The 22,633-nt window shown below is 42.7% G+C and overlaps 2 protein-coding genes across 3 annotated transcripts; both read left to right on the top strand.

Moving 5' to 3' along the window:
- Positions 1–654: 654 nt before the first annotated feature.
- fzd4 (frizzled class receptor 4) lies at positions 655–9,348 on the top strand. Its single transcript, XM_086215724.1, has 6 exons — positions 655–1,192; positions 3,975–4,112; positions 4,322–4,708; positions 4,801–4,946; positions 5,402–5,649; positions 5,775–9,348. Exons 1-6 carry the CDS (start codon positions 947–949, stop codon positions 6,191–6,193), a joined length of 1,584 nt encoding a protein of 527 aa, XP_086071850.1. The 5' UTR covers positions 655–946; the 3' UTR covers positions 6,194–9,348.
- A 1,761-nt stretch (positions 9,349–11,109) lies between these two features.
- LOC147254152 (E3 ubiquitin/ISG15 ligase TRIM25-like) lies at positions 11,110–21,493 on the top strand. 2 transcript variants are annotated; one of them, XM_086215723.1, is made up of 4 exons: positions 11,110–11,187; positions 11,280–11,332; positions 12,242–12,318; positions 13,091–15,221. In XM_086215723.1, exon 4 carries the CDS (start codon positions 13,220–13,222, stop codon positions 14,876–14,878), a length of 1,659 nt encoding a protein of 552 aa, XP_086071849.1. In that variant the 5' UTR covers positions 11,110–11,187; positions 11,280–11,332; positions 12,242–12,318; positions 13,091–13,219; the 3' UTR covers positions 14,879–15,221. The 2 variants fall into 2 exon arrangements, 1 of the variants encoding a protein (XP_086071849.1); XR_015118119.1 differs by lacking the exon at positions 13,091–15,221 and adding an exon at positions 21,122–21,493 and having other exon boundaries at positions 11,131–11,332.
- Positions 21,494–22,633: the final 1,140 nt, after the last annotated feature.

Genomic DNA, 22,633 nt, shown 5'->3' with positions numbered 1-22,633 from the left:
CTATTCACTGCTAGTTTCATGCTGCAGAGGAGAAGACTTCTCCAAGGGTGCCACAAGCAAACAAAACCTGTCCAGTATGTGCATTCATTGCAATGCAAAACAGATTTCCAAAGCTTCGGCATCACTTAAGGCCCTACTTTCAATTACAATGTCATGAGCATTTAGAGCTGACGGGCCTTTAGTAAAGGAGAGTGGAACCTATGGTGAAGTTCCAGGCAGCCTTAGAGGACTATTAAGGGCTTTAAATATAAAATAAAAACACACACAAGTTCACTTTTCATATTTTCTAAAAATACAGCCAATGAAAATATATGTAAGCCACATCAGCCGGTATAAATACAGGTTCTGGATATTGTCAGAATTAGTTGGGGAACGCACACTGATTTTCTTTGCAGGAGGAGAGGAGAGGAGAGGAGACACTGTGCACGAAGAGGGAGCAAGACAAGGAGGCAAGTGAGCAGGGAAGGAGAGAGAAGAGGAGGCTCCCTCTTCTATTTTTCCTCCGGATCCCGCCTCCTGGTCAGGGGTTGGTCGGACAAACTCAGCAACCAGCTCATGGATTGGTCGGCTCCTATGTGGACGGGCAAAACAGTCTCTCCACACAGACACAATAAAGTTTAGTGCCGGACGCTTGCGGGCAGTAGGCGCAAAAAGCAACCGCTGGAGTTCGTCGGTGCGCTGCGCTTCTCCACTCGGAGCTGTTAATGGAAACAAAGAGTGACGACGCTGGGATTTATCCAGTGCTTTTTTTGACCTGAAGAAGCTTTGCTAAAAGAAAATAACATTGAAATGTTTTACTTTTGCGCTCTGGATATTTGACTCTATTAAATGGTTCCCGGTGGGATACGGTAGCGCTCCACGCCTGCTGGATTACAAACACGCGCTGCTGTTGCCACGGCGACCTTTTGAGGAGATATCGACTCTGCGCAAACCAGCACAACTGGCCATGCTCCGGATGATGGTGTCGCTCACTGGGGCAGCCCTGCTCCTCCTCTCCGGGCTGGTTCGGGGTTTCGGTGATGAGGTAGAGGAGATGACCTGCGATCCGATACGGATCAGCATGTGCCAGGGTCTCGGTTATAACGTCACTAAAATGCCCAATCTGGTGGGTAACGTGCTGCAGTCGGACGCCGAGCTGCAGCTGACCACGTTCACGCCGCTCATACAGTACGGCTGCTCCAACCAACTCAAGGTATTGATGTGACACGCATTTAATGCATGTTTATAGGAGCGCGTGAGAGAGAGAGAGCGAGGGAGAGAGAGTTATTAAAAGCATACATTGAGGCTGTTAGGCACAAATATAGGACTGGTGATCCTGGACTCAAATAGGCACGCTGAGTCCAGACAGGCTGCTATATTTGTGTGGAGACAGAGAAAGGAAGACAGTGTGGTCCCGAGCACATGACAGGGAGCTACCAGCGATAGTTGACTATCCAGTGAACTCCTCAGACTGATGGAGCCACTGATAACGAGGGCATGTATAGGTTGTTCCCCGCAGAGTTCACATAAGTGAAGGGGTCTCCTCGGTCATGCTGTCACGTACATTTCAATGAAAATGCTTCTTCTGTCTGTTGACATTCTGAGCTCCTGACCCAACTTGCAACTTGGTCTGCGGCGTGAAATACTGTATGTCTCCCCCTTAACAATGGTGCCTTCAGTGTCCTGAGACAAATACTGCTTGTTTGCTCCATGCACCATGCAAGAAATAATTAATTGCTCGCCTTCCCCCTTCTTTACTTGAGACTATGATTGGAACTCCCAAAGTTTTATTGAATGGAGTTTCTGATATTACATCATTCAGACGCCATTCCATTCATTTAGAGATGCCCCTTCTTTGTAGGACCACATCTGCACGCACTCTTTTGTGTTTGCCATTCTTGTCTGGAGCTGGGTTTTTACGACTGTTGAATTATGGGGTGGACAGGTGTTTGGGAGTAGGGGCAACATTATTTTAACATGCTAGATTAACACAGATACTTGGGTTCATGTGTGTGACACATACAAGAGAACAGGGAGCAACTGCAAACTACGCCGTCCTGCTCCAGCTGAACATTGTCCTGTAAGATTATCTGACACCCCCCCCCCCACGCACATTTTCCATTCACGATAGTGACTATAACTCAACCTGAACCCAGTTTTTCACTGAAAATATAATGATTTACATCATCAGGGCCTGCATTTTGTCTTCTAAATGTACAACTATATGTCCCCAAACATAAGGAGTAGATGGTATATACACCCCCTTACACACCCCATAGCGGAAAGGTGAAAGGGAAACCGTATCCCATAACATTTGCTCTAATGGGAGGCTTCCTGACCAGTAACCAGAGAAGCTTTTAGCAGTGAAGTGGCAGCGCTCAGTTTACCAACGGTCAGGGAAAACACCCGGAGCATGTTACATTTCTGTCACTGGTCGACTATTTACAACTCCGAGAGGGGAAAAAAAGCTGAAATTGTTCTGCTTGTAATAATATCTTCTGCTTTTATAGACTTGAGTTGTTATAGACACACTTTTTTTTTTTTTTTTTAAATTTGAAACTGTTTGCAGATCAGTCAATCTGCTGCTGTGCATGGATACATTATCACTACGACCCAGATACTGGTCACAGAACAGCGTGACAAATTTGGAGTAAAGGAAGTTCCCTTTGACTCAGATAACCAATTCTGTCATCCCATACTTCCTCGCAGTGGGTAACTCAGTAACGAGTTATTGTGTCACAGTTCAGAATTATAATAAGATGACGTGAACATTAATACCCTCCGGGGATGGAACACGTGTCTTCTATTTAATTCTTATGAATGTGGTGCACAGATGCAGTAATTTTACATGTATTTTGAAAATCCGTTCCAAGTAGGAAGTACATGATGTCATTGTGTATTTATTTTCCCTGCGCTGACACCCTTCTTGGATCCGGGGGGTGGGGGGGTGGGGGGTGGGGGAGTGGGGGTCAGTTCAAGGTCTGATTTCCACCTCCATCGTCAGTTATCACGGTTCTGTAAATATTTAATAATTTCTGGAAAGACAGATGGCTCCGGTCCATTTCGACACATTTGTCATTTTCAGACAGTTATCAGCCCTTCCAAGCTCATGGAGAGTGTTTGCTTCATTTAGCAGAAGTTCCCCGAATGAAAAAGTGACTTCTGCTTCTGTGTATTTTCATACCTTGAGCCTCCTGCAACGTTACACTCCGGCTTCAAACGGATTTCACTTTAAAAGCAAGAAATTGCTTAAAATTGGAACCTTTACTAACCCAGGGGGTTGCAAAAAGTACTTCCTTGCTCCCATCGCTTCCATCTGAATTGAATGTATGATAGATATCTATTTCAAAACTATTGCCATGGGACAGAGGAAAACTGAGCCCTGGATTAAGGGGGATTATGGAGCATTACATGGCACATGCCCTCAGTGTTGTTACATCTGCAGATTGTTTTTGAAGATGCAGGGTTGTATGCGTAACCTTGGACTAGGTTAATGTTGGCTGTGGGGTCTTGAGACTCAAGTAGAGAAGTGAAAAGAGAGACCTGCCGCTAGCTAAGGTGATGCAGTGTATTGAGAGTAAAGGCAGGGTACGTAGATGGAGGATCCACATGCAGAGTTGAGCCATTTTCCAGCCCTAATCTTGTTGATAGAGAAAGAAAGGCCTGTTGGGTATTCACAGAACCATTTCCAACTCTTCCTCATGTCCGATATGATTTACCTTCCACTTCACGGTTTCATTTGACTGTACTGGAGCGAAGCCCACAAGGCTATGCACTTTAGCTTAACTTTGCATGTTTGTCTCTGCACAGTAAAAGAGGAAGAATCTTCATTTGTAGTTCATCTTGTGATGTGTTAACCTCTTTTTGCTCAAAACCGCTGTGATTCTTAACTGCCACACAATCAAGTATCAACACAGATCGCCCCAGTGGTCCATGCCGTCCTGTAAAATATCCTTCAGCGAAAAATGTTCAACTTCTGTTTTTCTTCTCTCTAGTTCTTCCTGTGTTCAGTCTATGTGCCAATGTGCACGGACAAGGTTCCTATTCCCATTGGTCCCTGCGGTAGCATGTGTCTGTCCGTCAAGAGAAAATGCCTCCCAGTGCTGCATGAGTTTGGTTTCATTTGGCCTGAGGTGAGTCAACTGATCAGAACAAACAAAAGAAAAAAAATCACACATAAAGGAATTGCATTATGTACCATAGTTCCCCAAGAGTGGTGAAGTAATGTGGAGAACTGGATACAAGGAGCCGCAGGATAAAGATTCTTTAAATCAGATGTAAAAATTATGATGTTCTCCAGCCTTAATATATTATTGAAGTTCATATCATGTTTCTTCTCCAGGTGCTGAACTGCAGCCTCTTCCCACCTCAGAACGACCACAACCACATGTGTATGGAGGGTCCAGGAGATGAGGATCCACCTTACTACCCCGTCCGCCATACTCCACACCAGGAGGAGTGTCAGGCCCTGGGATCTGCACCCGACCAGTACACCTGGCTGAAACAAACGGATAGCTGTGTTCTCCAGTGTGGCTATGACAGCGGGCTCTACAGACGGGGGGCCAAAGTCTTCACAGATGCATGGATGGCGGTGTGGGCTGTGCTGTGCTTCCTCTCCACTACGCTGACGGTCCTGACCTTTCTCTTGGATTCACAGCGCTTCTCATACCCTGAAAGGCCCATTATCTTCCTCTCCATGTGCTGTAATCTGTACAGTGTTGCCTACTTGGTAAATATTCTCATCTGCAGAATATTCTTATGTGTGTTGCCATTTTGTGTTTTCCTGTCTTTCATTCTGTTCTTGCCTCACCTCCCTTGCAGGTACGCTTGACCCTGGGCAGGGAACGCGTTTCCTGCGACTTGGACGCTACCGCCGTACCAATTCTAGTACAGGAAGGATTAAAGAGCACGGGTTGTGCCATAGTCTTCCTCCTGCTTTATTTCTTTGGCATGGCCTCCTCACTCTGGTTAGTGCAATTAACCACACTCACTTTTTTTTTTTTAATCTAATCAGTCCCTCATCTCTTTGTCCCAATTTTACTGTTGTCATCACCTTTGAGGACAGCTTCTCGTGGAACAATGGCAACACGAGACTTGCATCCTGTTTTCTTTAAAATCTTTCTATCCTGTCTCATAATCCTTGTGCCAGATGGATTAGTTTCCTTGTATGAAGGCTTTCTTTGGAAAAATGCCACTTTTTAAACTCTCGCTGTCCTGTGACTGCAGCGGAAACAAAGTGCTGTCACACCTCTTTTTCCTAATTTTTCCTTCCTGGTTCCAGGAAAAGCAACAAACTGCAAATCTTAAACATGACCACATGCATTTGCTGGATATATGTGTCTGATTTACAAGTTATAAAAAGGTAACACAGAAGCGAAATCTCTGTGCTTCTACCTCTTACTCTTCCGTCTGTCCCTGTCAGGTGGGTGATCCTGACCCTGACATGGTTCTTGGCTGCTGGACTGAAGTGGGGACATGAGGCCATTGAAATGCACAGCTCCTACTTCCACATAGCGGCCTGGGCCATCCCAGCTGTTAAAACCATAGTCATCCTCATAATGAGACTGGTCGATGCCGACGATCTGACTGGACTCTGCTATGTTGGCAACCAGCAGCAGGAGGCGCTAACAGGCTTTGTGGTGGCACCATTGGCCACATACCTTCTCATAGGTAATTACAAAATTAATTCATTTAGTATATATGGACCATGACCATCTTCATTTCCATTACATCGCTCTGATGTTTTCTTCTCTGTGGTGATCATGATACAGTTGTTTTTCTGTGTTGAACTTCAGGCACCTTGTTTATCTGTGCCGGCCTTGTGGCTCTCTTCAAGATCCGCTCCAATCTGCAGAAGGATGGTGCCAAGACAGACAAGCTTGAACGTTTAATGGTAAAGATCGGAGTGTTCTCGGTTCTCTACACTGTCCCGGCCTCCACTGTCATTGGGTGTTACCTCTACCAGCTCTCCAACTGGGGAGAGTTCAGGGCCAGCACCCGGGACTCATACGTTGCATCAGAGATGCTTCGTATCTTCATGTCACTACTTGTTGGCATTACATCAGGTATGTGGATCTGGTCGGCAAAGACCCTCCACACCTGGCAGCGCTGCTCTGCCCGCCTACTCAGGGATGGCAGGGCAAGCCGAGGCGGGAAGCGTGCACCGGGTGAGGGCTGGATCAAACCAGGGATAGGCAATGAGACAGTGGTGTGAGGAGAAAGAACAGACGGGAATGGACTTCTACCTGCCTCTTTCTCACCTAGAAATTCATTTCATTCAGGATGAAGGAGACAGAAGCAAGAGATGATCAATGTGACACAGAAACCACTGGATGTAAATGCATCATGAAAGGTTTATGAGAGTCCACAAACATGTCTGACCCCCGTCTAACCAGTCCTGTGCCTCTAAAAGGGGTTAGCATCGCCCCTTACGTCTTGGGATTGAGGAGAAAAGGGGAGGACTGATTCATAAAAACGTAGCAACAGAAGCCTCTCTACCTCTGTCAGACTTTATGTTCCCAGAGAAACGGAGAAAGAAAGGAATGAAGGAGAAAGAGAGAGACTGAACAGGTGGGATTGAAGCATACATTTGAAGACCAGGCACACGGATAAGCTGCGTAGCACCATGTCTACCTCTGTCTCTTTTCTCCAGAGCCCTCAGCAGCAGCAGCAGAGACTGAACCTGCTGCAAACAGTAACCCTTGTACTATTGTGTCTTTTGAATTTTACACTGGAGGGTCCTGGTGCAGATATTATACAGATGCAGGCTGATGTTTCCCAAATGTCCCTGTGGGTCTTTATATTGTAATGGTAAAAGTAAAAGCCAATGAGATACCAGACCAAAAGTAATGGAAAATCCTGTGGAAACATATCAAAAATGGCCTTAAATCTCCAATGTGTTTACATTTCGACAAACTTACTTTACGTTTTTGTAAATTATACCCTTTATACAACTTAAAAGAGCAGCTGATTTTATTGCTCTTTTTATTTTTGGGGAAACCAGCTTCAAGCTGTAATAATGCACTATCATGAAAAACGATATGTGAATTGTCTGTGCTTGTCAAAATAGCATTACTGTGGATGGCAGTGGTGGAACTAATAATGAATAATTATATAGTTCCGAAATATGCACGGATCCTCCAGCAGGGCAAGTTTGGTCAGTTGTCGTTCTGACGCTGTGGTGAGGACACTAGGAATTAGTGGTATCCTGTGCAGGATTTGCATGATGAAACTGTAAAAGTCTGAATTGAAAAGTTGCTCCAGTGTATCAGAACCAATTCACAATCACGTAACTCACAAATACTGTCAGGCCAAAGGCAGAAAGAGAAACACTGAGTAGAAGTAAAACTTGCAAAGAGTTTGATGATGAGAAGATACAGTACTTTGTGTGGTGAATTCGAAGTACAAGCTTAGTAAGTAAGATGTAAGTGTACTGGAAAATTTTTTGGCAGTGCCACAGATTCTCATATTCACCACACAGATTTGAATATCTCATCTAATTTCAGCTAAATGTCTTTGGTCGCTCATCCTCATGTGAGGCTGTAGTATCTGTGAAGTCAGAGGAACGGATGAACTCTGGTCCAGCTGTGCCTTTAATTGATCCCCGAATGTGGAAGCAGTAGGTCCACTGGGAGATGTGCGCTTGTGTGTTTTACCTCAGTGTGAAGCTGAACTAAATTCCACTGATGTGTGCAATCTCCTTGGAAACCCTCTACTGTATATGCTCTTGAGTAAGAGTGAAGTCTAGGAACTCAATTCATTCCCTCTGCCAGAGACAGGTTAGAGAATTAGAGACAATCACTTGCCAAAAGACACATTATGCAATAACAAAGAGCCGCCACAGACGCATGCATGCATGCAAATGTGCAGGTATGCATGCACAGGAAGAGTCAAGATTCCATTCCCACGAATCTCATCCAGCAGCTCATTTTGGACTGTTATGATCACCGTCAGAAGGAAAAGAAACAGCGATTTTGATAAAACACACAAACACTCTCAGTCTTGCTGCTTTTCTTTTCACTCGCATTGACCGTTTCTTTTTAAAATGGTAAGTTTGATGACGCCTTCACAGAAAGAGGAGCAATCTCTGTTTCTATTCTTCCAGCATATCTTTACTTTCTGTCCTGAAACTATATATTTACCACACATTTTAGAATTGTGTGGAAGAGCTTTCCTTTCATTGTCTAAGGGGTTGTGTTTAGTTATTAACAACCTTTAATCTCACCTCATTATCTACTTATTCACTGTGAGTTTTAGCGAGAATAAGTTATTCATGATCATGTGACTCCTCATGTCATCACCAAATTCTGCACCTGTTCCTGTGTACCTGTATTTGCCTGACAATCTTTTCTAGCAAAGCTTTTGCATTTCAGTGAATGTATAATATGTAAGATGTGCGTCAAATTAGTCCTCCTCCAACTGAGAAAAGTAAGAAAAAAATAGGCAATTTGAGCTTGAATGCAAGGACTTCTGCCCACTTGAGTGCCATTTGAAACCGCACAGTGCCTCACATACCTGTCACATGTATTTTTGGGTGAAATGTAAAGTGGGGGAGCAAATAACTTCACAGGCTCTTGCTGCTTTTCTCCAAAACAAGTTAAATGTTGTTTTGTCTTGTTGCAGATATTTTTGAATATTCTGGTGAAACTGAGAAGCCTGGGACAGCCACCAGCGTCTCTCAAACAAACCATCGTACCTTGGCACACTTATTAAATTTCCAAAGTCAAACAAACATTACATTGAGCTATAGTGAATTAGGTTAAGCTCTGACCAGCTCCTCTCAGAGCTAATGCAGTTTCCCACTTTACTAATGTTTGGCACTCTCCTCTCTTATGACCACACTGAGCTTCCCATGACAGTTTTAAACAGTAACTGAATAGTTTTGCCTTGAAATATGACGTGTGTGCCACGACCTAATAAAAACCTGTGGTAATAGGATATGCAAATGCATTTGAGAAGAATCAATGTTGGTGTTACTTCACCCACAGGGACGGTAGCCTGTAAGGTCCAGACTGTTCCTTTGTGTAGATTGTCTTGATGTTATCATCAATGTATTATAAGAAAAATGCTAATTTATCCTTGTACAAACAGTGACAAGAATTTTTAAAACTTGTTTGTTATTTAAGAGACACTTTTGTATCAGAAGAACAAGATGAATAAAAACTTTTTGGTTTCCAGTGTGTTGATTGTACATTTCTCCAATGTTTTGGTGTATGTGTGTGCGTTAAATAGGAACAATTTAAGGGGGGTGACTGAATTATGTATAGATAGAAGTGCTGCAGTATGTTGGAATGTTCCTCTTTTCTCATCGTCATTGATAAGACTGAGAGAAGAAATCAAATCTTTCTGGGTAAAAGTTGTTTTCGGCAACTCGAGTACATTGTTGTGTTGCATCGCATGTTAGTGTAACAATGCTGCCCCCTACTGTCTGATAATGAAACTTTGTGGTTTTGCTGTTTCATCAGGAGCTGAAGCGTCTGCATTCTCTGAACTCCTTTAAAACCACACATCTATAGAGAGGAAGCTCTGTTTTGAACTCATACCTTTCTTGTAACAGTGGCTGTTTGTTAGGATAATAGTTGTCCCATAACCACCAAATTTGTTTTGAAGCCACAGTTGAACCTCAGTGATTAAAACATGAAACATGTTATGAACATGCACTCTTCTTTTATCTTCACAATTAGCTGAAATTTTGCTCTGTAATTAAACCTCTGTGTGTGTGTGTGTGTGTGTGTGTGTGTGTGTGTGCGTGTGTGTGTGTGTGTGTGTGTGTGTGTGTGTGTGTGTGTGTGTGTGTGTCCGATGGAGGTGCCGGGGGAGTCCAAATATCTAGGTCTGCAGCTCAGATTGCCTTCCTGTAATTTACTGTGAGTGAATGACTGTTTGTTTAAGAGCTCCCTCAAAAGCCTGAGGTAACGGGAAAGTGACAGCATCTACTTCTCTATTGTTTCCAGATGTGGTTCCACGAACACACTCATATAACATGTACCTCACACACACACACACACACACACACACACACACACACACACACACACACACACACACACACACGAACAAGCAACCAGACAGGATGTTCACACAAACACTATAAGATAGAAGAGGAGCTCAAATTCATACCATGAATGGTGTTTTCTGTATATGAAAGCATGTATGTGCGTGTGTGTGTGTGTGTGTGTGCATATATATGTATGTGTGTGTGTGTGTAGTGCGTATTACACATTTCAGTTTTCTGAGTGTCATAAATCATTTTATCTCTAGGTTGTGCTTTTTTCCCTTTTTCTGAAGGTTAAAGAGATAAAATAGCAGCTATCAGCCTCAAAAAAGGGAAAATAAAATTATAACTTAATTTCTCACTTGCAAATGTCAGTGTTTATAAGCTCTGCGTATCTACTTGTGATCCGTTTAGCTATAGCATGAAGACACACGAACATGCTGCCTGAAAGGTTTTCTCTGTAACACAAAAATGGGTGAGGAATTAACTGTGGACAGGAAACAATTCAAGAATTTATTAAGGAGAAATATAGAGGAAAAGGCTGTGCAACCTGATGCTGCACATTGCACAGGTGGGGACCTCTCTCTGGAGACATGAGAGCAGGAGACCCAATAGTGGACAGCCTGAGGGCAGCATCAACAGGCAGAGATACTCCGGAGGACAATGGATAAGATATGTTAACCTGAAAAAGTGTGTGTGGCCCATCATATATCTGTAGAGAGAATTCATTTTATAGGTTTTTTTGTTGGTTTTTCTTTTTTCCTGCAAATCTGGAGCATCATAAACCTGTCCAATAAGCAGTATTACAGATATATAGGCAGGTTTGCAAGCCGCTGATACACCCGAAATAAGAACTAGAAGAAGACCAATCGCTGAGGAAAACATGTACAAGTAGTTTTGAGCATTGTGGGTTACGCGATACACCGGAGCGTTTTATTGTGTCCAAGGTATCAGCAAGAGAGACATATCATGAAAATGACACTGAACCAGATGACTCAAGGTGGAAGAGAACTGTTGCAGACGTTCAAGACGATGTGAGCGAGAGACTATGTCCAGGGCGCACTGGGAAATTAGTTTATATTGGCCGCGCTCCAGTCCACAAGGTGGCGGTAATGCGCTGAATGTTGATTGCAACCGCCATTAATACGGAGGAAAAAGTAGACCCCTAACAATATGAAGAAGAAGAAGAAGGGTTTCGGCAGGTGTTAACGCAGGTAAAACGTGTAGAGGACAGAAGTTTTCTCAAGTACAAGAAGATACAAGCAAGTTACGTTAACTTTTTCAGATATTTTAAACTGATTTGTAGTTATTCAGACTGAGAACTGTGAAGAAATGTTTCACGGCAGAAGACGATCATCGGTAAGCGTGTGCGTGCGTGTGTGTGTGAGTGAGAGTGTGAACGCGGTTAGCGCGACATTTGCACGTGAGTTCGCAAAAAATGGTAAGATGGAATTGAGTTGAAGATAAATACGCGTGTGGCGGCACGGTGGCGCAGTGGTCAGCACTTCTTGGTTATTGAATGCCACTTTTATGATGTGTGGTTTACAGCATTGTAACAATGTAATATTTGTATTTGTTGATGAGCAACACGGTCTCTCTCTGGCTGCAGCATCGCCTTTGCAAATATCAGTATTCTGTCGTCACCGTCCTGTAGATAACAAGTCAGTTGTTTGATTTGTGTGATATTTTCTTGTTCATTTGTTGTTTTATGGGTTTAAACTTATTTTATTTGAAGGCAAAATAACAGTGTCTTGGGCGTCACGGTGGTTCAGTGGTCAGCACTGTCCCCTCACAGCATGAAGGTTCTGTGCTCGAGGATCTCTCTGTGTGGAGTCTGCATGTTCTCCCTGTTCCTGTGTGGGTTCTCTCTGGTACTCCAGCTTCCTCCCACAGTCCAAAGACATCAAGAGGGGACGAGGCTGATTGATACTCTAAACTGACCGTAGGTGTGGCTGTGAGTGTGAATGGTTGTCTGTCTCTATGTGTTGGCATGGACATGTGCCCTGACATGGACTGGTGACCCGTCCAGGGTGAACCCTGCCTCTTGCGCAAAAGCTGCTGGGATAGGCAGCCAAGGAAAAGTCCAGGACTTGAAGCTTGTTTGAGGAGTCATTTTTTTTCGAGGCTGAGGTCTTTTCCTCCCCAAGAATCCCGTGAAGCAGACAAACAAGCTTTTGGCAGCAGTGCAGTGAAGGTGCTGACCTCCGTCTATAAAGAGTGATATGTTTATTTCCTATGATGCTGAACAGTCTCATCTTTTTTCACTAGGGGAGGAAATAAACCATCACCTAAAAACAAGTTGCAGCACAGATGCCAGATGTCCGCTTCTCCTTGAGTTGAGACGCGTAAGTACACGAGTGTGTGGGGCCACTCTGAATCAGGCCAACAGCTAGCACACACACCAGCATAAATTCCTGTGAATTATCTAAGTGTCCAGACACCACAAACACTAACAAAAAACACACACACACACACACACTCGATAGGTGGTTTTTGTGTCACAGTTTTTCACCCAAGACAACTGTGCTCACTATTAGCCTCCATTTTGGTGACAAAACTGTACAACATTAACTCACTCACTGATAACCCAAGGGGCACAAAATGTGTTGATCTGATGGTGAAGTCTTAGAGCGCCCCCTGATGGATAACAAGGCAAACTCCTCACAATGATGTTAAGACAACATTTCAAACAGGTAATTATAGTTAAAATACAAACTTTTTCTCTGCGCGTTCAGACAGAAAGTGACAGCTCTAGTTTCATTCCATCACCTGTCAGATAGACAGACAAAAATGTACTTGTGAGATTAATAAGAACTTGTATTAATTCCTGCTAACAAGATGACGTAAAATCACATTCTATCTCAACCTTTACTCTTTGAGGAAGCACATGGATGCATTTACCTTCAGTACCTTACTCAAGCCGTTGATGCAAATTGCAAGTTTCACAATGTGCTTCCTGCCCTTATAAAATGGAACATCGTGGATTTGCCGACTCGGTGATTTCTTACCTAATCATAAATAATTCATTTTTTACTTTCTAATGTGGACAAAAATGATCTCATTAAATCACTCTTATAGATATTCAACTTCCAAGCAACCCTCCCTCTTTCTCTGCAGATATGACCTTGTTTCCTGTTGCAGAGCTACAGTTTGAAGATGGATTGATCTGACATGTCAACTACAGGAGCTGTCAGGCCTCGTTCACCACAGTAGCACATAAGAAACTTGTTGCCGCTCGGAGGTGAAATGGCGCTGAAAGGAGTCCAGCTGGACAGAGAAATGTTCTCTTGTTCAATCTGTCTGGAACTCCTGCGGGATCCAGTAACGATTCCCTGTGGACACAACTACTGCATGAGCTGTATTCAAGGCTACTGGGACGATAAGAATGTTTACAGCTGCCCTGAGTGCAGGCAGGTGGTCACACCCAGGCCTGTCCTGGTGAAAAACACCATGCTGTCACACTTAGTGGAGGAGCTGAAGAAGACCAAACCTGCTGCTTCAGCCGATAACTGCTACGCTGGACCTGAGGATGTGGCTTGTGATGTGTGCACCGGCAGGAAACTGAAAGCTTTCAAGTCGTGCCTGGTTTGTGTGGCTTCTTACTGTGCGGAACACCTGCAGCCTCATTTTGATGCAGCTCCTTTAAAGAAACACAGTCTGGTCCAGCCCTCCAAGAAGCTCCAGGAGAGCATCTGCTCTCATCACGATGAGGTGATGAAGATGTTCTGCCGTACCGATAAGCAGCAAATCTGTTATCTCTGCTCTGTGGAAGCGCATAAAGGTCACGACACTGTCTCAGCGGCCGCAGAAAGAAGTGAGAGGCAGAAAGAGCTTGAAGTGACTCGAAAAACTATCAAGCAGAAAATCCAGGATAAAGAGAAGAACATAAACGTGCTTCAAAACAAGATGAAGGCCATCGATGCGACTGCTGATAAAGCCGTAGAGGACAGTGAAAAGATCTTCACCGAACTTGTCCGCCTCGTCGTGAAAAGAGGCTCCGACGTGAAGCAGCAGATCAGAACCCAGCAGACTAGTGAAGTGAAGCGAGTCAGAGAGCTGCAGGTGAAGCTGGAGAAGGAGATCACCGAGCTGAAGAAGAGAGATTCTGAGCTGCAGCGGCTCTCCAACACTCTGGATCACATCCAGTTCCTACAGATTTACCCCTCGTTGTCACAAGTCGGCAGATCTACAGAGTCAGCCGGCATCAATATCCATCTTTGGTACTTTGAGAACATAACAGCAGCTGTTTCAGAGACAAGAGATAAACTAAAAAACTGTCTGAGAGAGACCGACCAAAATATCTCTCACACAGGGAATCGGGTGGATACTTTACTGTCCCAGTCGGAGCCAAAGACCAGAGCGGAATTCTTAAAATACTCACGCTCAATCAGACTGGATTCAAATACAGCAAACGCACAGCTGTACCTTTCTGAGGGCAACAGAGCCGCAACAATAAGAAACACGGTACAGTGTCATTCGAACCATCCAGAAAGATTCAGTGATTGGTGGCAGGTTCTGAGCAAAGAGCCTCTGACTAGACGCTGTTACTGGGAGGTGGAGTGGCGAGGGGAAGCTGCTTGTATAGCTGTCGCATACGGGAGCATCAGCAGGACAGGAACTGGAAATCAATGTGGATTCGGCTACAACAACAAATCTTGGGCTTTATATGTTACCAAAGACAGCTGCGAATTCATGCACAATGACTTGTCATCGCCTGTCCAGGGTCCCAGGTCCTCCAGAGTCGGAGTCTACCTGGATCACAAAAGAGGCGTTCTGTCCTTCTACAGCGTGACTGAAAGCATGACTCTCCTTCACAGAGCCAAGACCACGTTCACTCAGCCACTCCATGCTGGACTCTACCTCTATCACATAGGAGACATGGCTGAGTTCATTCACCTCAAATGATGAAAGTCTTTAAGTTCAGGGAAGTGTGAAAGTGTGTGACAGTTGAACGTGACAACAACCTTCCTCTGCTGCTACTACAGCCTCCTCTTCCCATGTCTGATTTCCCACAGGGGCTTTGCCCCCGAACATTTAGGATATATTGAGGTATTTGCTGACCCTGGATGCCAAACATGAGCTGGGACTGATCGGTCGACTGTCTGCATGTCATTGTCAGGCAAAAGCAGGCTGATAAGTCTGTTCCTGTGAAAACAGTTTTGAATGGAAACAACATAGTTGCCTTTCATTTCAGTGGGAAGTGTGGTGGTGTTTGTTTTACGCTGGGGAAATAAATTTCTTTTAAAAAGTGTCTGTCTCAAGGATTTTTTTTTTTACTTATGATGAGGCCTGGTATTAGTTTGGAGACTCAGCATCACAAGGACAAAGTATGTCATACTAAATTATCCTATTTAATTACTTTTATTGATACAGAATTAGTAAAGCAGAAAAACTACATTTGAAATATTTTATAGTCATGATTTTGTGGTACTGAAACAGTATAGTTACTGTTGCTGCCAACAGAGGAAGCAGCAGGATTCTGGTTTAGTGTCCTAGAGTATCTTCTTCTTGTTGTTGGGGAGACATTTCAACAGAAAAATGTCTCAATCTTTTGATGTACATTTAATCCTTTTCTTTTGAATGGAAAAATCAAACTTTATAAAAAAAAATGGAAGACACGTGAAACATTTCGTCCTTAGCAATTCTGAAAAGTTTCCACCCCTCTGGTCTAAAACAGTGCGATAGTTTTGAGGTATTGCATCATTGTGGGCTAGCCAACAGGTAGCAAGGGCTTACAAAACCCAGTTCTTGGGTCAAAAGATTCTACTTTTGAAGATTTTACTGAACGACAGACAAAGTGAGAGAACAGAAAACTCTTCACCATCACATCTTCATACATGGTCATCATGGTGGTTGTCTGTCTTTTAAATAATGAAGTCTGTAGAGACCAGTCAGACGTTGCTGCATTTAAAAGATACAGATTCCACGATATGTAATTAAATCATACGATTGCATGGTAATGTTTTGTTAATTGCCCAGAAATTGAACTTGAGATCCCAGAGATGCTAAAACACCAGGCGAAGGATCAGTCATGCGCAAATGTGTTGTGCTTCTGGCTTTGCAAAGGAAACTCAGTCTGAGTTTCATGTTTGATACCCCTCACTGCCACTAGATGTCCCTCTTTGTCCAGGACAAATTCTCTGTGTTTGTGGACGTTGTCTTTTGTCGCTCATGTTTTCTTTACTATTACTAAATTTTACATTTATCTAGTAGTTTATCTGCACATATTTTTTTGGCCTTTTTTTTGGCCAAATAAGGTCATTATCTCATCTATCCTCTCCCCTACATAATGAGTGTATTGTAGGAACCTATAGAGTGACCATTGTATAATATTTAAAATAATATTACAATTAATACATTTAAACAAACTGCGTCTCCGTTCATCTGAATATTGCAATGCGAGTGTTCTCTCCTGTCGTTGCATTAGAACTTTCCCACGAAATGACTATACACACACGTGGTGTGAATATCTGGAAGAAAAAGTTATTGCATTCAGCAGAACAAGAGTCTGCAAGGCTGCAATTAGTGTGTATCGAAGTTGAGCTGTTTGAGGGGAACCAAATGTGTCACAGTGAATAATTCTGGTGACATTTCGGAGGAAGGAGGAGTGAATCCATTTAATTTCACCAGGGCATTTGTCAATTTATGATGTGACAGCTGGTCAATACTTTTAGTGCTACACACACACAGAGACACACACACACACTATGTGAGCAAGAAAAATAACCAAAGGTGTTTTGGAGACGTCAGGTCGTATTTTGACAGGGAAATGGAAGGGGAGGATGGAGGGAAATATGAGGTGAAATGAGAGTGGCAGAACAAGATGGAGAGCAAGCAGAACACAGCTCAGGAGCCAATTCATTACAAGCGAACATGATGCAGCAGCAGCAGCAGCAGCAGCAGCAGCTCTGACATACGTCCTGCTCTCGCAGACCACTGAGGTGCTAGTTTCACAGCATGTTTAGAAGAAAGCCATGTTTGTAGAGGCGTCCGAAGGACGCAAAAACTCTGAGGCTGATTTCCACCTAACTTGAATGTAGACTGGGCTGAGGAAAAAAAAACATGAAATTTATTAGGGTGACTGCTACTAGCGCCACCAGATGGCAACAGTGTTTGTGTTCCTGCCCCCCCCCCATTTTGAGGTACTGCTGCTCATGGTAGGACCATGTCTATCTCAAATTTGGTCAGAAACAAATTTAGGACGTGGTGATTGGTTACTGTCAAGAGTTTCTTTTAGGAGATACTTCTTTTTTCAGTGCTGCATAACTTAACCAACATAATCAGACACGTATGTTTACTTTCGCTTGTTGGTCTTTGTTTATTTCTGTAAGAGTGCTCAGTAATGTTCCGTGTATTTAGTACAGTTTATGTGCGTTTCTGCAAAGGTTTCGATACTCTTAAGAAATATTAAGCAATAGCCATCATCCAACGGGTTTTGCCAAATGAAATCAAGTCATACAAGAGACCATGTGGCAGTTCTGGCCATATTTGAAACACACGGATGAACTGACAATTCTAAAAAAACACAAAACTCTGAGTTACACCATCTTTGCTGGTTGCTGGATCCACGTCAATTTTCTTATCGGACTCTTGACAACATAGAAAAGAAGTATATTATACTGGTCAACATGTCGGCGCTTAATAACACTGGTTTGTTTTCCTTTGTTATGGTTCAGCATGTTGGCTTCCATTTCATTTTCAACTGTGTCTGAGATTTTCTTTTGTTTACTCACGGGTCAGTGACACCTGTTTTAAAATGTATTGGACACCTGAATAGCAATGAGACAATTATCTAAAGCCTATGATCCAGGACTCTGCTCTGCTTGTTAGAACTGATCCGACACGCCATCGCTGCACCACTGTCTCACCAATGTGGAAATAGTCATTCACATGCACACACAAAACACACACACACTAACACACAGTAACAAACCAAAAGGTATCAGATAAGAAAAGGAGATGCAGGCTAAGTAAAGGGAAATTGCTTGAATGGAGGCGTAGGAAACAGGCCTGAAGGGTAAATGATAGGATCTTTTATTCTTGATAGTAGTTTGTCAGCTTATGGTGAAAAAATCATAATTATGTACAACCTGCACCATTCAAGTGCCCGCTATAATAACAATGAAAATCCTATCGATGGAAAGAAGCTTGTAAACTAAAAATGAACCCTAAATGTTCTCCGCTTGAAACCTACAGCTATTTGTACAATCAGGAGTTCTAAATATTATCGTGTATGACGTAAAATCCAACACAGAAACACCAAGTAAACAAATACGTTTCAGACTTGAAGCATTTGTTAGAGATATTTGTAGCCTGCAGGCTCTTTCAGTCAGTGAAAAAGTATTTCATCCATTTTTTTAACAGTTTTTAAAGTGAGAGTTCACTAAAATGATTATTAAAAACATTTTTTTTTTTCATCTTTGCTGTAGTGGTAAGATTTTTTTCGGTGTGAGCTGACACAATTTGGAGATGTCCGGGGTGTTGGTGGGTCGAGAGAAAATTGTTCCTACATGAAACTGCTCATGCAAAAGTAAGAAGGAAAGAAATGTAGAAGTTGTTTGATTTTTTTTGGGGATTTTTTTTTTTTTTTTTACACGCAGTTTCAAGCAACACCTTGTTTTCATGTAACTCACCGATCTAAATGGATTCATGGACTTATTGCACCACAGGCAAGATGAAAAATATGATTTTTGTATTTCGGGGTGAATCAAGAATTCTTAAAGAATACTCATTGTTTGCAAGAGTCAAGAGACCAAATTGACAATGTGCACATTTTTCTGGAAACCATGAAGCAAGGTTAAGATGATCATTGTTTTTATTTTTAAATATTTGGGATTGAAATTGACAAAAGAAATATTATACTTACATTAGAAAGAAATAACACTGGCATCTGGCTGAAATATGCATGGACTCACAAGATGAAACTACATGTTAAATCGTGTTGTTTTACACATTTATGTGAGAGAAATTCTTTGAGCTGATTGATTTCAGCAGACACTCAGATGTTTCCATCCGCAATAAAACACTCAACCAAGCAGAAAAACGGGTGAAGAATACAAACATTACTGCAAGTTACACTGTCTGTGTCCCTGCTGTTCTGGATGCTTTCATCACTGTAGGGCGTATTTAACTCCAACTGGCCTCCTCATATTACACTACTCATCCCATGAATGAATCCTTGCACCTCCAGAGACATTTATAGAAATGGTATAAAATGGCAAAACATCAAATCACGGCAATTTATGTAAAAGTTGGTGACCACGGTCACAGTTTTTACATGTTTGGAGTGTTCACATCGTACCTGTGACCTCCCGTCTGACCCTGAAGAGCTTGTCTGCTTCCTCCATAACCTGGTGAGCTACCTTTACTGCCGTGGCAAGTAACATAAGGAATGCAGGAGTGATGAACTGTTGTCTACCTTAACACTGAAACTAATAATCTACTTTAATAGAAATGATATTTACAGTCCAGTTTTTCTATAGGCTTAATATGTCAGATTAAAAAAAAAAGACAAATCCAGACACTTGGACGGTGTGGGCGTTCTTTTAACTGCAAATAATGCTGCAAATAAGCACAAGGCTTCACCATCAAGGAAAGACATGGCTGCTCGACAGTAGTTTTTCCTTCATGGAGCAAAGTGATGCAGGAGGAAGAACTTTAAAGTCATACAGACTTAAAGAGGAGTTAAAAAAAACCAACACCTTGTTTTAATTTAATTCAGGAAGCAGAATTTAAGTATCTTTAAGTGGTATTAGCATGGGTGATGAATGACTGTGACACAAACACTTATGTACACAAGGCTGTTGATGAAAGTGCTAAAAAAAAAATGTAAAAATACTGAAGGCCCGACATTAACAGTAAGGTCACGAATTGAACTAAAGATGTTGACAATCACTGGCGATGAAATTCTCAACCTACAATACGTCTACCTTTTATATTTTCCTTCCTCTGTTCTCCTCATGCGGTTAAAAGAAAATCTTTAGTGAGCGAAGAGAGCCGAGTAAAAGAGCAAGTGATTGATGAGGCCTATCATTCTCCATTAGTCTGGCAAGGATCACATCTCTCATCTCTAATGAGACAAATATTTGCTACAAACCTCATTATGCACGCACATGTTAGGCTACAGGTAAGTGCACGTTTTGTAACCACTCCTTGTCTAGCCACAGGCACAGATAAACCACATTATTACACCTGACAAATCATCAGCGCGCTATGCTAGCTGGGCAGAAATCAAGGGATGGCCTCAATTTCTGAGATCTTTCATTGCAAAATATTTATCTGTAGCGTAGCGCCACCATGAGGCTGGTCAGTGTTTGTTTGTTTTTTGGGGTTTTTTTTTTACCTCTGAGTAGGTTTTTGGGCCTAAGTTTAGTTGATTAGACGCCTCTCAGAAGCATCTTGTCAGTTTATCCTGCCCGGTAGCTTGTATTTTGTGTGTCCCTCTCTTGCGATGCTTGGTCACATCTAATATTATGACTACAGAAGACACAGCTGGTTACATGGTCATTAGCAGGCCAGGAAAAAAAGATTCAGCTGTGGCCAGATGATGGCTAATGTTTCTTTTACTGTCAGAGGTTGTAGCATGAGAGTGAGCCAGAAGTGAAAGAATACGCCTGTATTGTCTTTTAGAGGAGGGAGACTGTGATGATATTAACATGACTGGAGACTTAAATGTCCTCTACAGGTGTAAAGGATGAAGGGTTGACGTGGTTTGAACACAATCTGGACTCTTATTACACTACCCTCACAAAGGGTGCTTGTAGATGTGTGTGTGTGTGTGTATGGGGGGGGGGACTTGGATACAAATCCTAGGCACATTTAATTGGGTGATCAATCGTCCTTTAATGGGGATCGCCAAATACTACACTATGCAAGCATACCTGCTGTTTTCTGTTGACCACAAATTAAACTGCTGTGTCGGGAGTGGGAAGAGTTCCAAATATTTGCTCTGCCAAATAAGAGCCGGAGATTCTCCTGTGTGGGTGACGGGCAGGAAAGAGTCACAAGATACTGATGCAAACATTATACTTGGATATGCACATAGTCATGAAAACAAAAGCAACAAATGGTGTGTTTGTGTTAGAATTTGAGGAATTGATCAAATGTCCTCTCCTGTCCTGTTTTCCTCTCCTTTCACGAAACATTCAGGGGTGCTGCTGAATCCCTCCTGACCTGTCCAATCATGCGGTGCCCCTGAGGAGGCGGCGGTGTCATCACACTTGTTAGAACAGTTACACTGCAGCCACCGGCCCAGTGGCATCATCTCCACAAACTCAATTCCCCGAGTGACTCTTGGGGAATTTAACAAAACAGGTGATTGCTTCGGTGCAAAGTCATTTTTCAATGGTGCTACCGTGGAGCTGACAGAGTAGAGAGGGCTTTTAACTCTCAGGCAATAACACTCTTACAGATTCCTACTGTGACCTCTCATTAGGAAGAAAATATAACCTGAGGCTGTTCGATCCGAATCATTGAGTATAATGCCAATGACAATAAAGACGGCGAGACTGTTTCTGCCACCACAGGACTACTCAGGCTGTAAACTGACTGTTTATTAAATCAAATGAAACGACCCTTCTAACATCATCCAAATAATGACAAAAAGTTGCAACTCCTTTCTAGAGTTTAATCTTTCCTTTCTGAATGTTGTTGTCGAATCTTGAGCCTAAGATTTCTTTCAAAGAATATCAGTTGTGGAGGAGAAATCATTTATACTGATGCCTTAGGACAAAGAGCTGTATTCCTGGGTTAGAGAGCGCACGGAGGAACATATTTAGAGGTTCAGGGGGCTGGAGAATAATGCAGATCATTAAAAGCCAAAATTACATGAGGTGAAATGTCAAAATTAAGCACAAAAATATAACCTTTTTCTTCCTGAGTCAGGAAATGGAAGCTGTTGAGATGTTTTCTGAAATCCTCTGCTGCTGAGGAACAAAATGCAGCGCTAACATCCTGTGGAGAGAGTTGTTGAGCAAGAGGATGTATTGATGCAGAATTGTTACCAGCACCTGTAACTACTGCAGGTCTAGAGACATGATGTACCACATTCCCTCAAGACAGTGTACATCACGTTCTGCAGCATCGACGGCTGCTCAGCTGCTGCCATGTGGACATTGCAGCCACCGTTAACCTCACAAGTGATGAGCAAATATTGTCTTTTCTGTCTGTATGAGGATGGTCCTGGAAGAAACTGTAGGACTCAGGACAATCCTTGCACAGACGGCAGTGTTCATACAGTGGAGCGACCTAGAGTATCATTTACATCAGAGGGAGTGGAAGTGAGTTCAAAAACATACTGAGAGAAACGATTTCAACGGAAGAAAATGAAGCAGTGCAGAGCAAAACCTGCATGTGCATAAACTTGACAGGAGAATCTAAGAGAGTACACCTCTGACAAGCACGAGAGCAATGTCATTTTCTCTGAGGGTGACTTCGTTTTACAGAATTCAAATGTCAGACAGAACATTAATGGAAGTAAGATACCAGGAAAATCTACGTTCATTGTCTCTTCCTGGCCTGATCTACTGGGACACACACACACACACACACACACACACACACACACACACACACACACACACACACACACACCTCCCTTGTGTTGTGAGCTGACGTGTTAGTCAATGTATGTATATAATATCTATCTATATGTCCATAGAT

This window comes from Aulostomus chinensis, chromosome 10 (assembly GCF_037954235.1).
Source record: "Aulostomus chinensis isolate RoL2024-O1b breed Wild chromosome 10, RoL_Achi_v1.0, whole genome shotgun sequence".
Lineage (NCBI taxonomy): Eukaryota > Metazoa > Chordata > Actinopteri > Syngnathiformes > Aulostomidae > Aulostomus > Aulostomus chinensis.
Note: the sequence above shows the minus strand (reverse complement) of the source record. Positions and strands in the feature narration are given on the sequence as shown.

What these genes read in the sequence shown, in the direction of transcription:
- fzd4 (XM_086215724.1), top strand. Translation starts at nt 947, where the DNA reads ATGCTCCGGATGATGGTGTCGCTCACTGGGGCAGCCCTGCTCCTCCTC. An exon ending in TTGGTTTCATTTGGCCTGAG is followed by an intron (nt 4,113 to 4,321) that starts GTGAGTCAACTG and finishes TTTCTTCTCCAG; the next exon opens with GTGCTGAACTGCAGCCTCTT. An exon ending in GGCCACATACCTTCTCATAG is followed by an intron (nt 5,650 to 5,774) that starts GTAATTACAAAA and finishes GTTGAACTTCAG; the next exon opens with GCACCTTGTTTATCTGTGCC.
- LOC147254152 (XM_086215723.1), top strand. Translation starts at nt 13,220, where the DNA reads ATGGCGCTGAAAGGAGTCCAGCTGGACAGAGAAATGTTCTCTTGTTCA.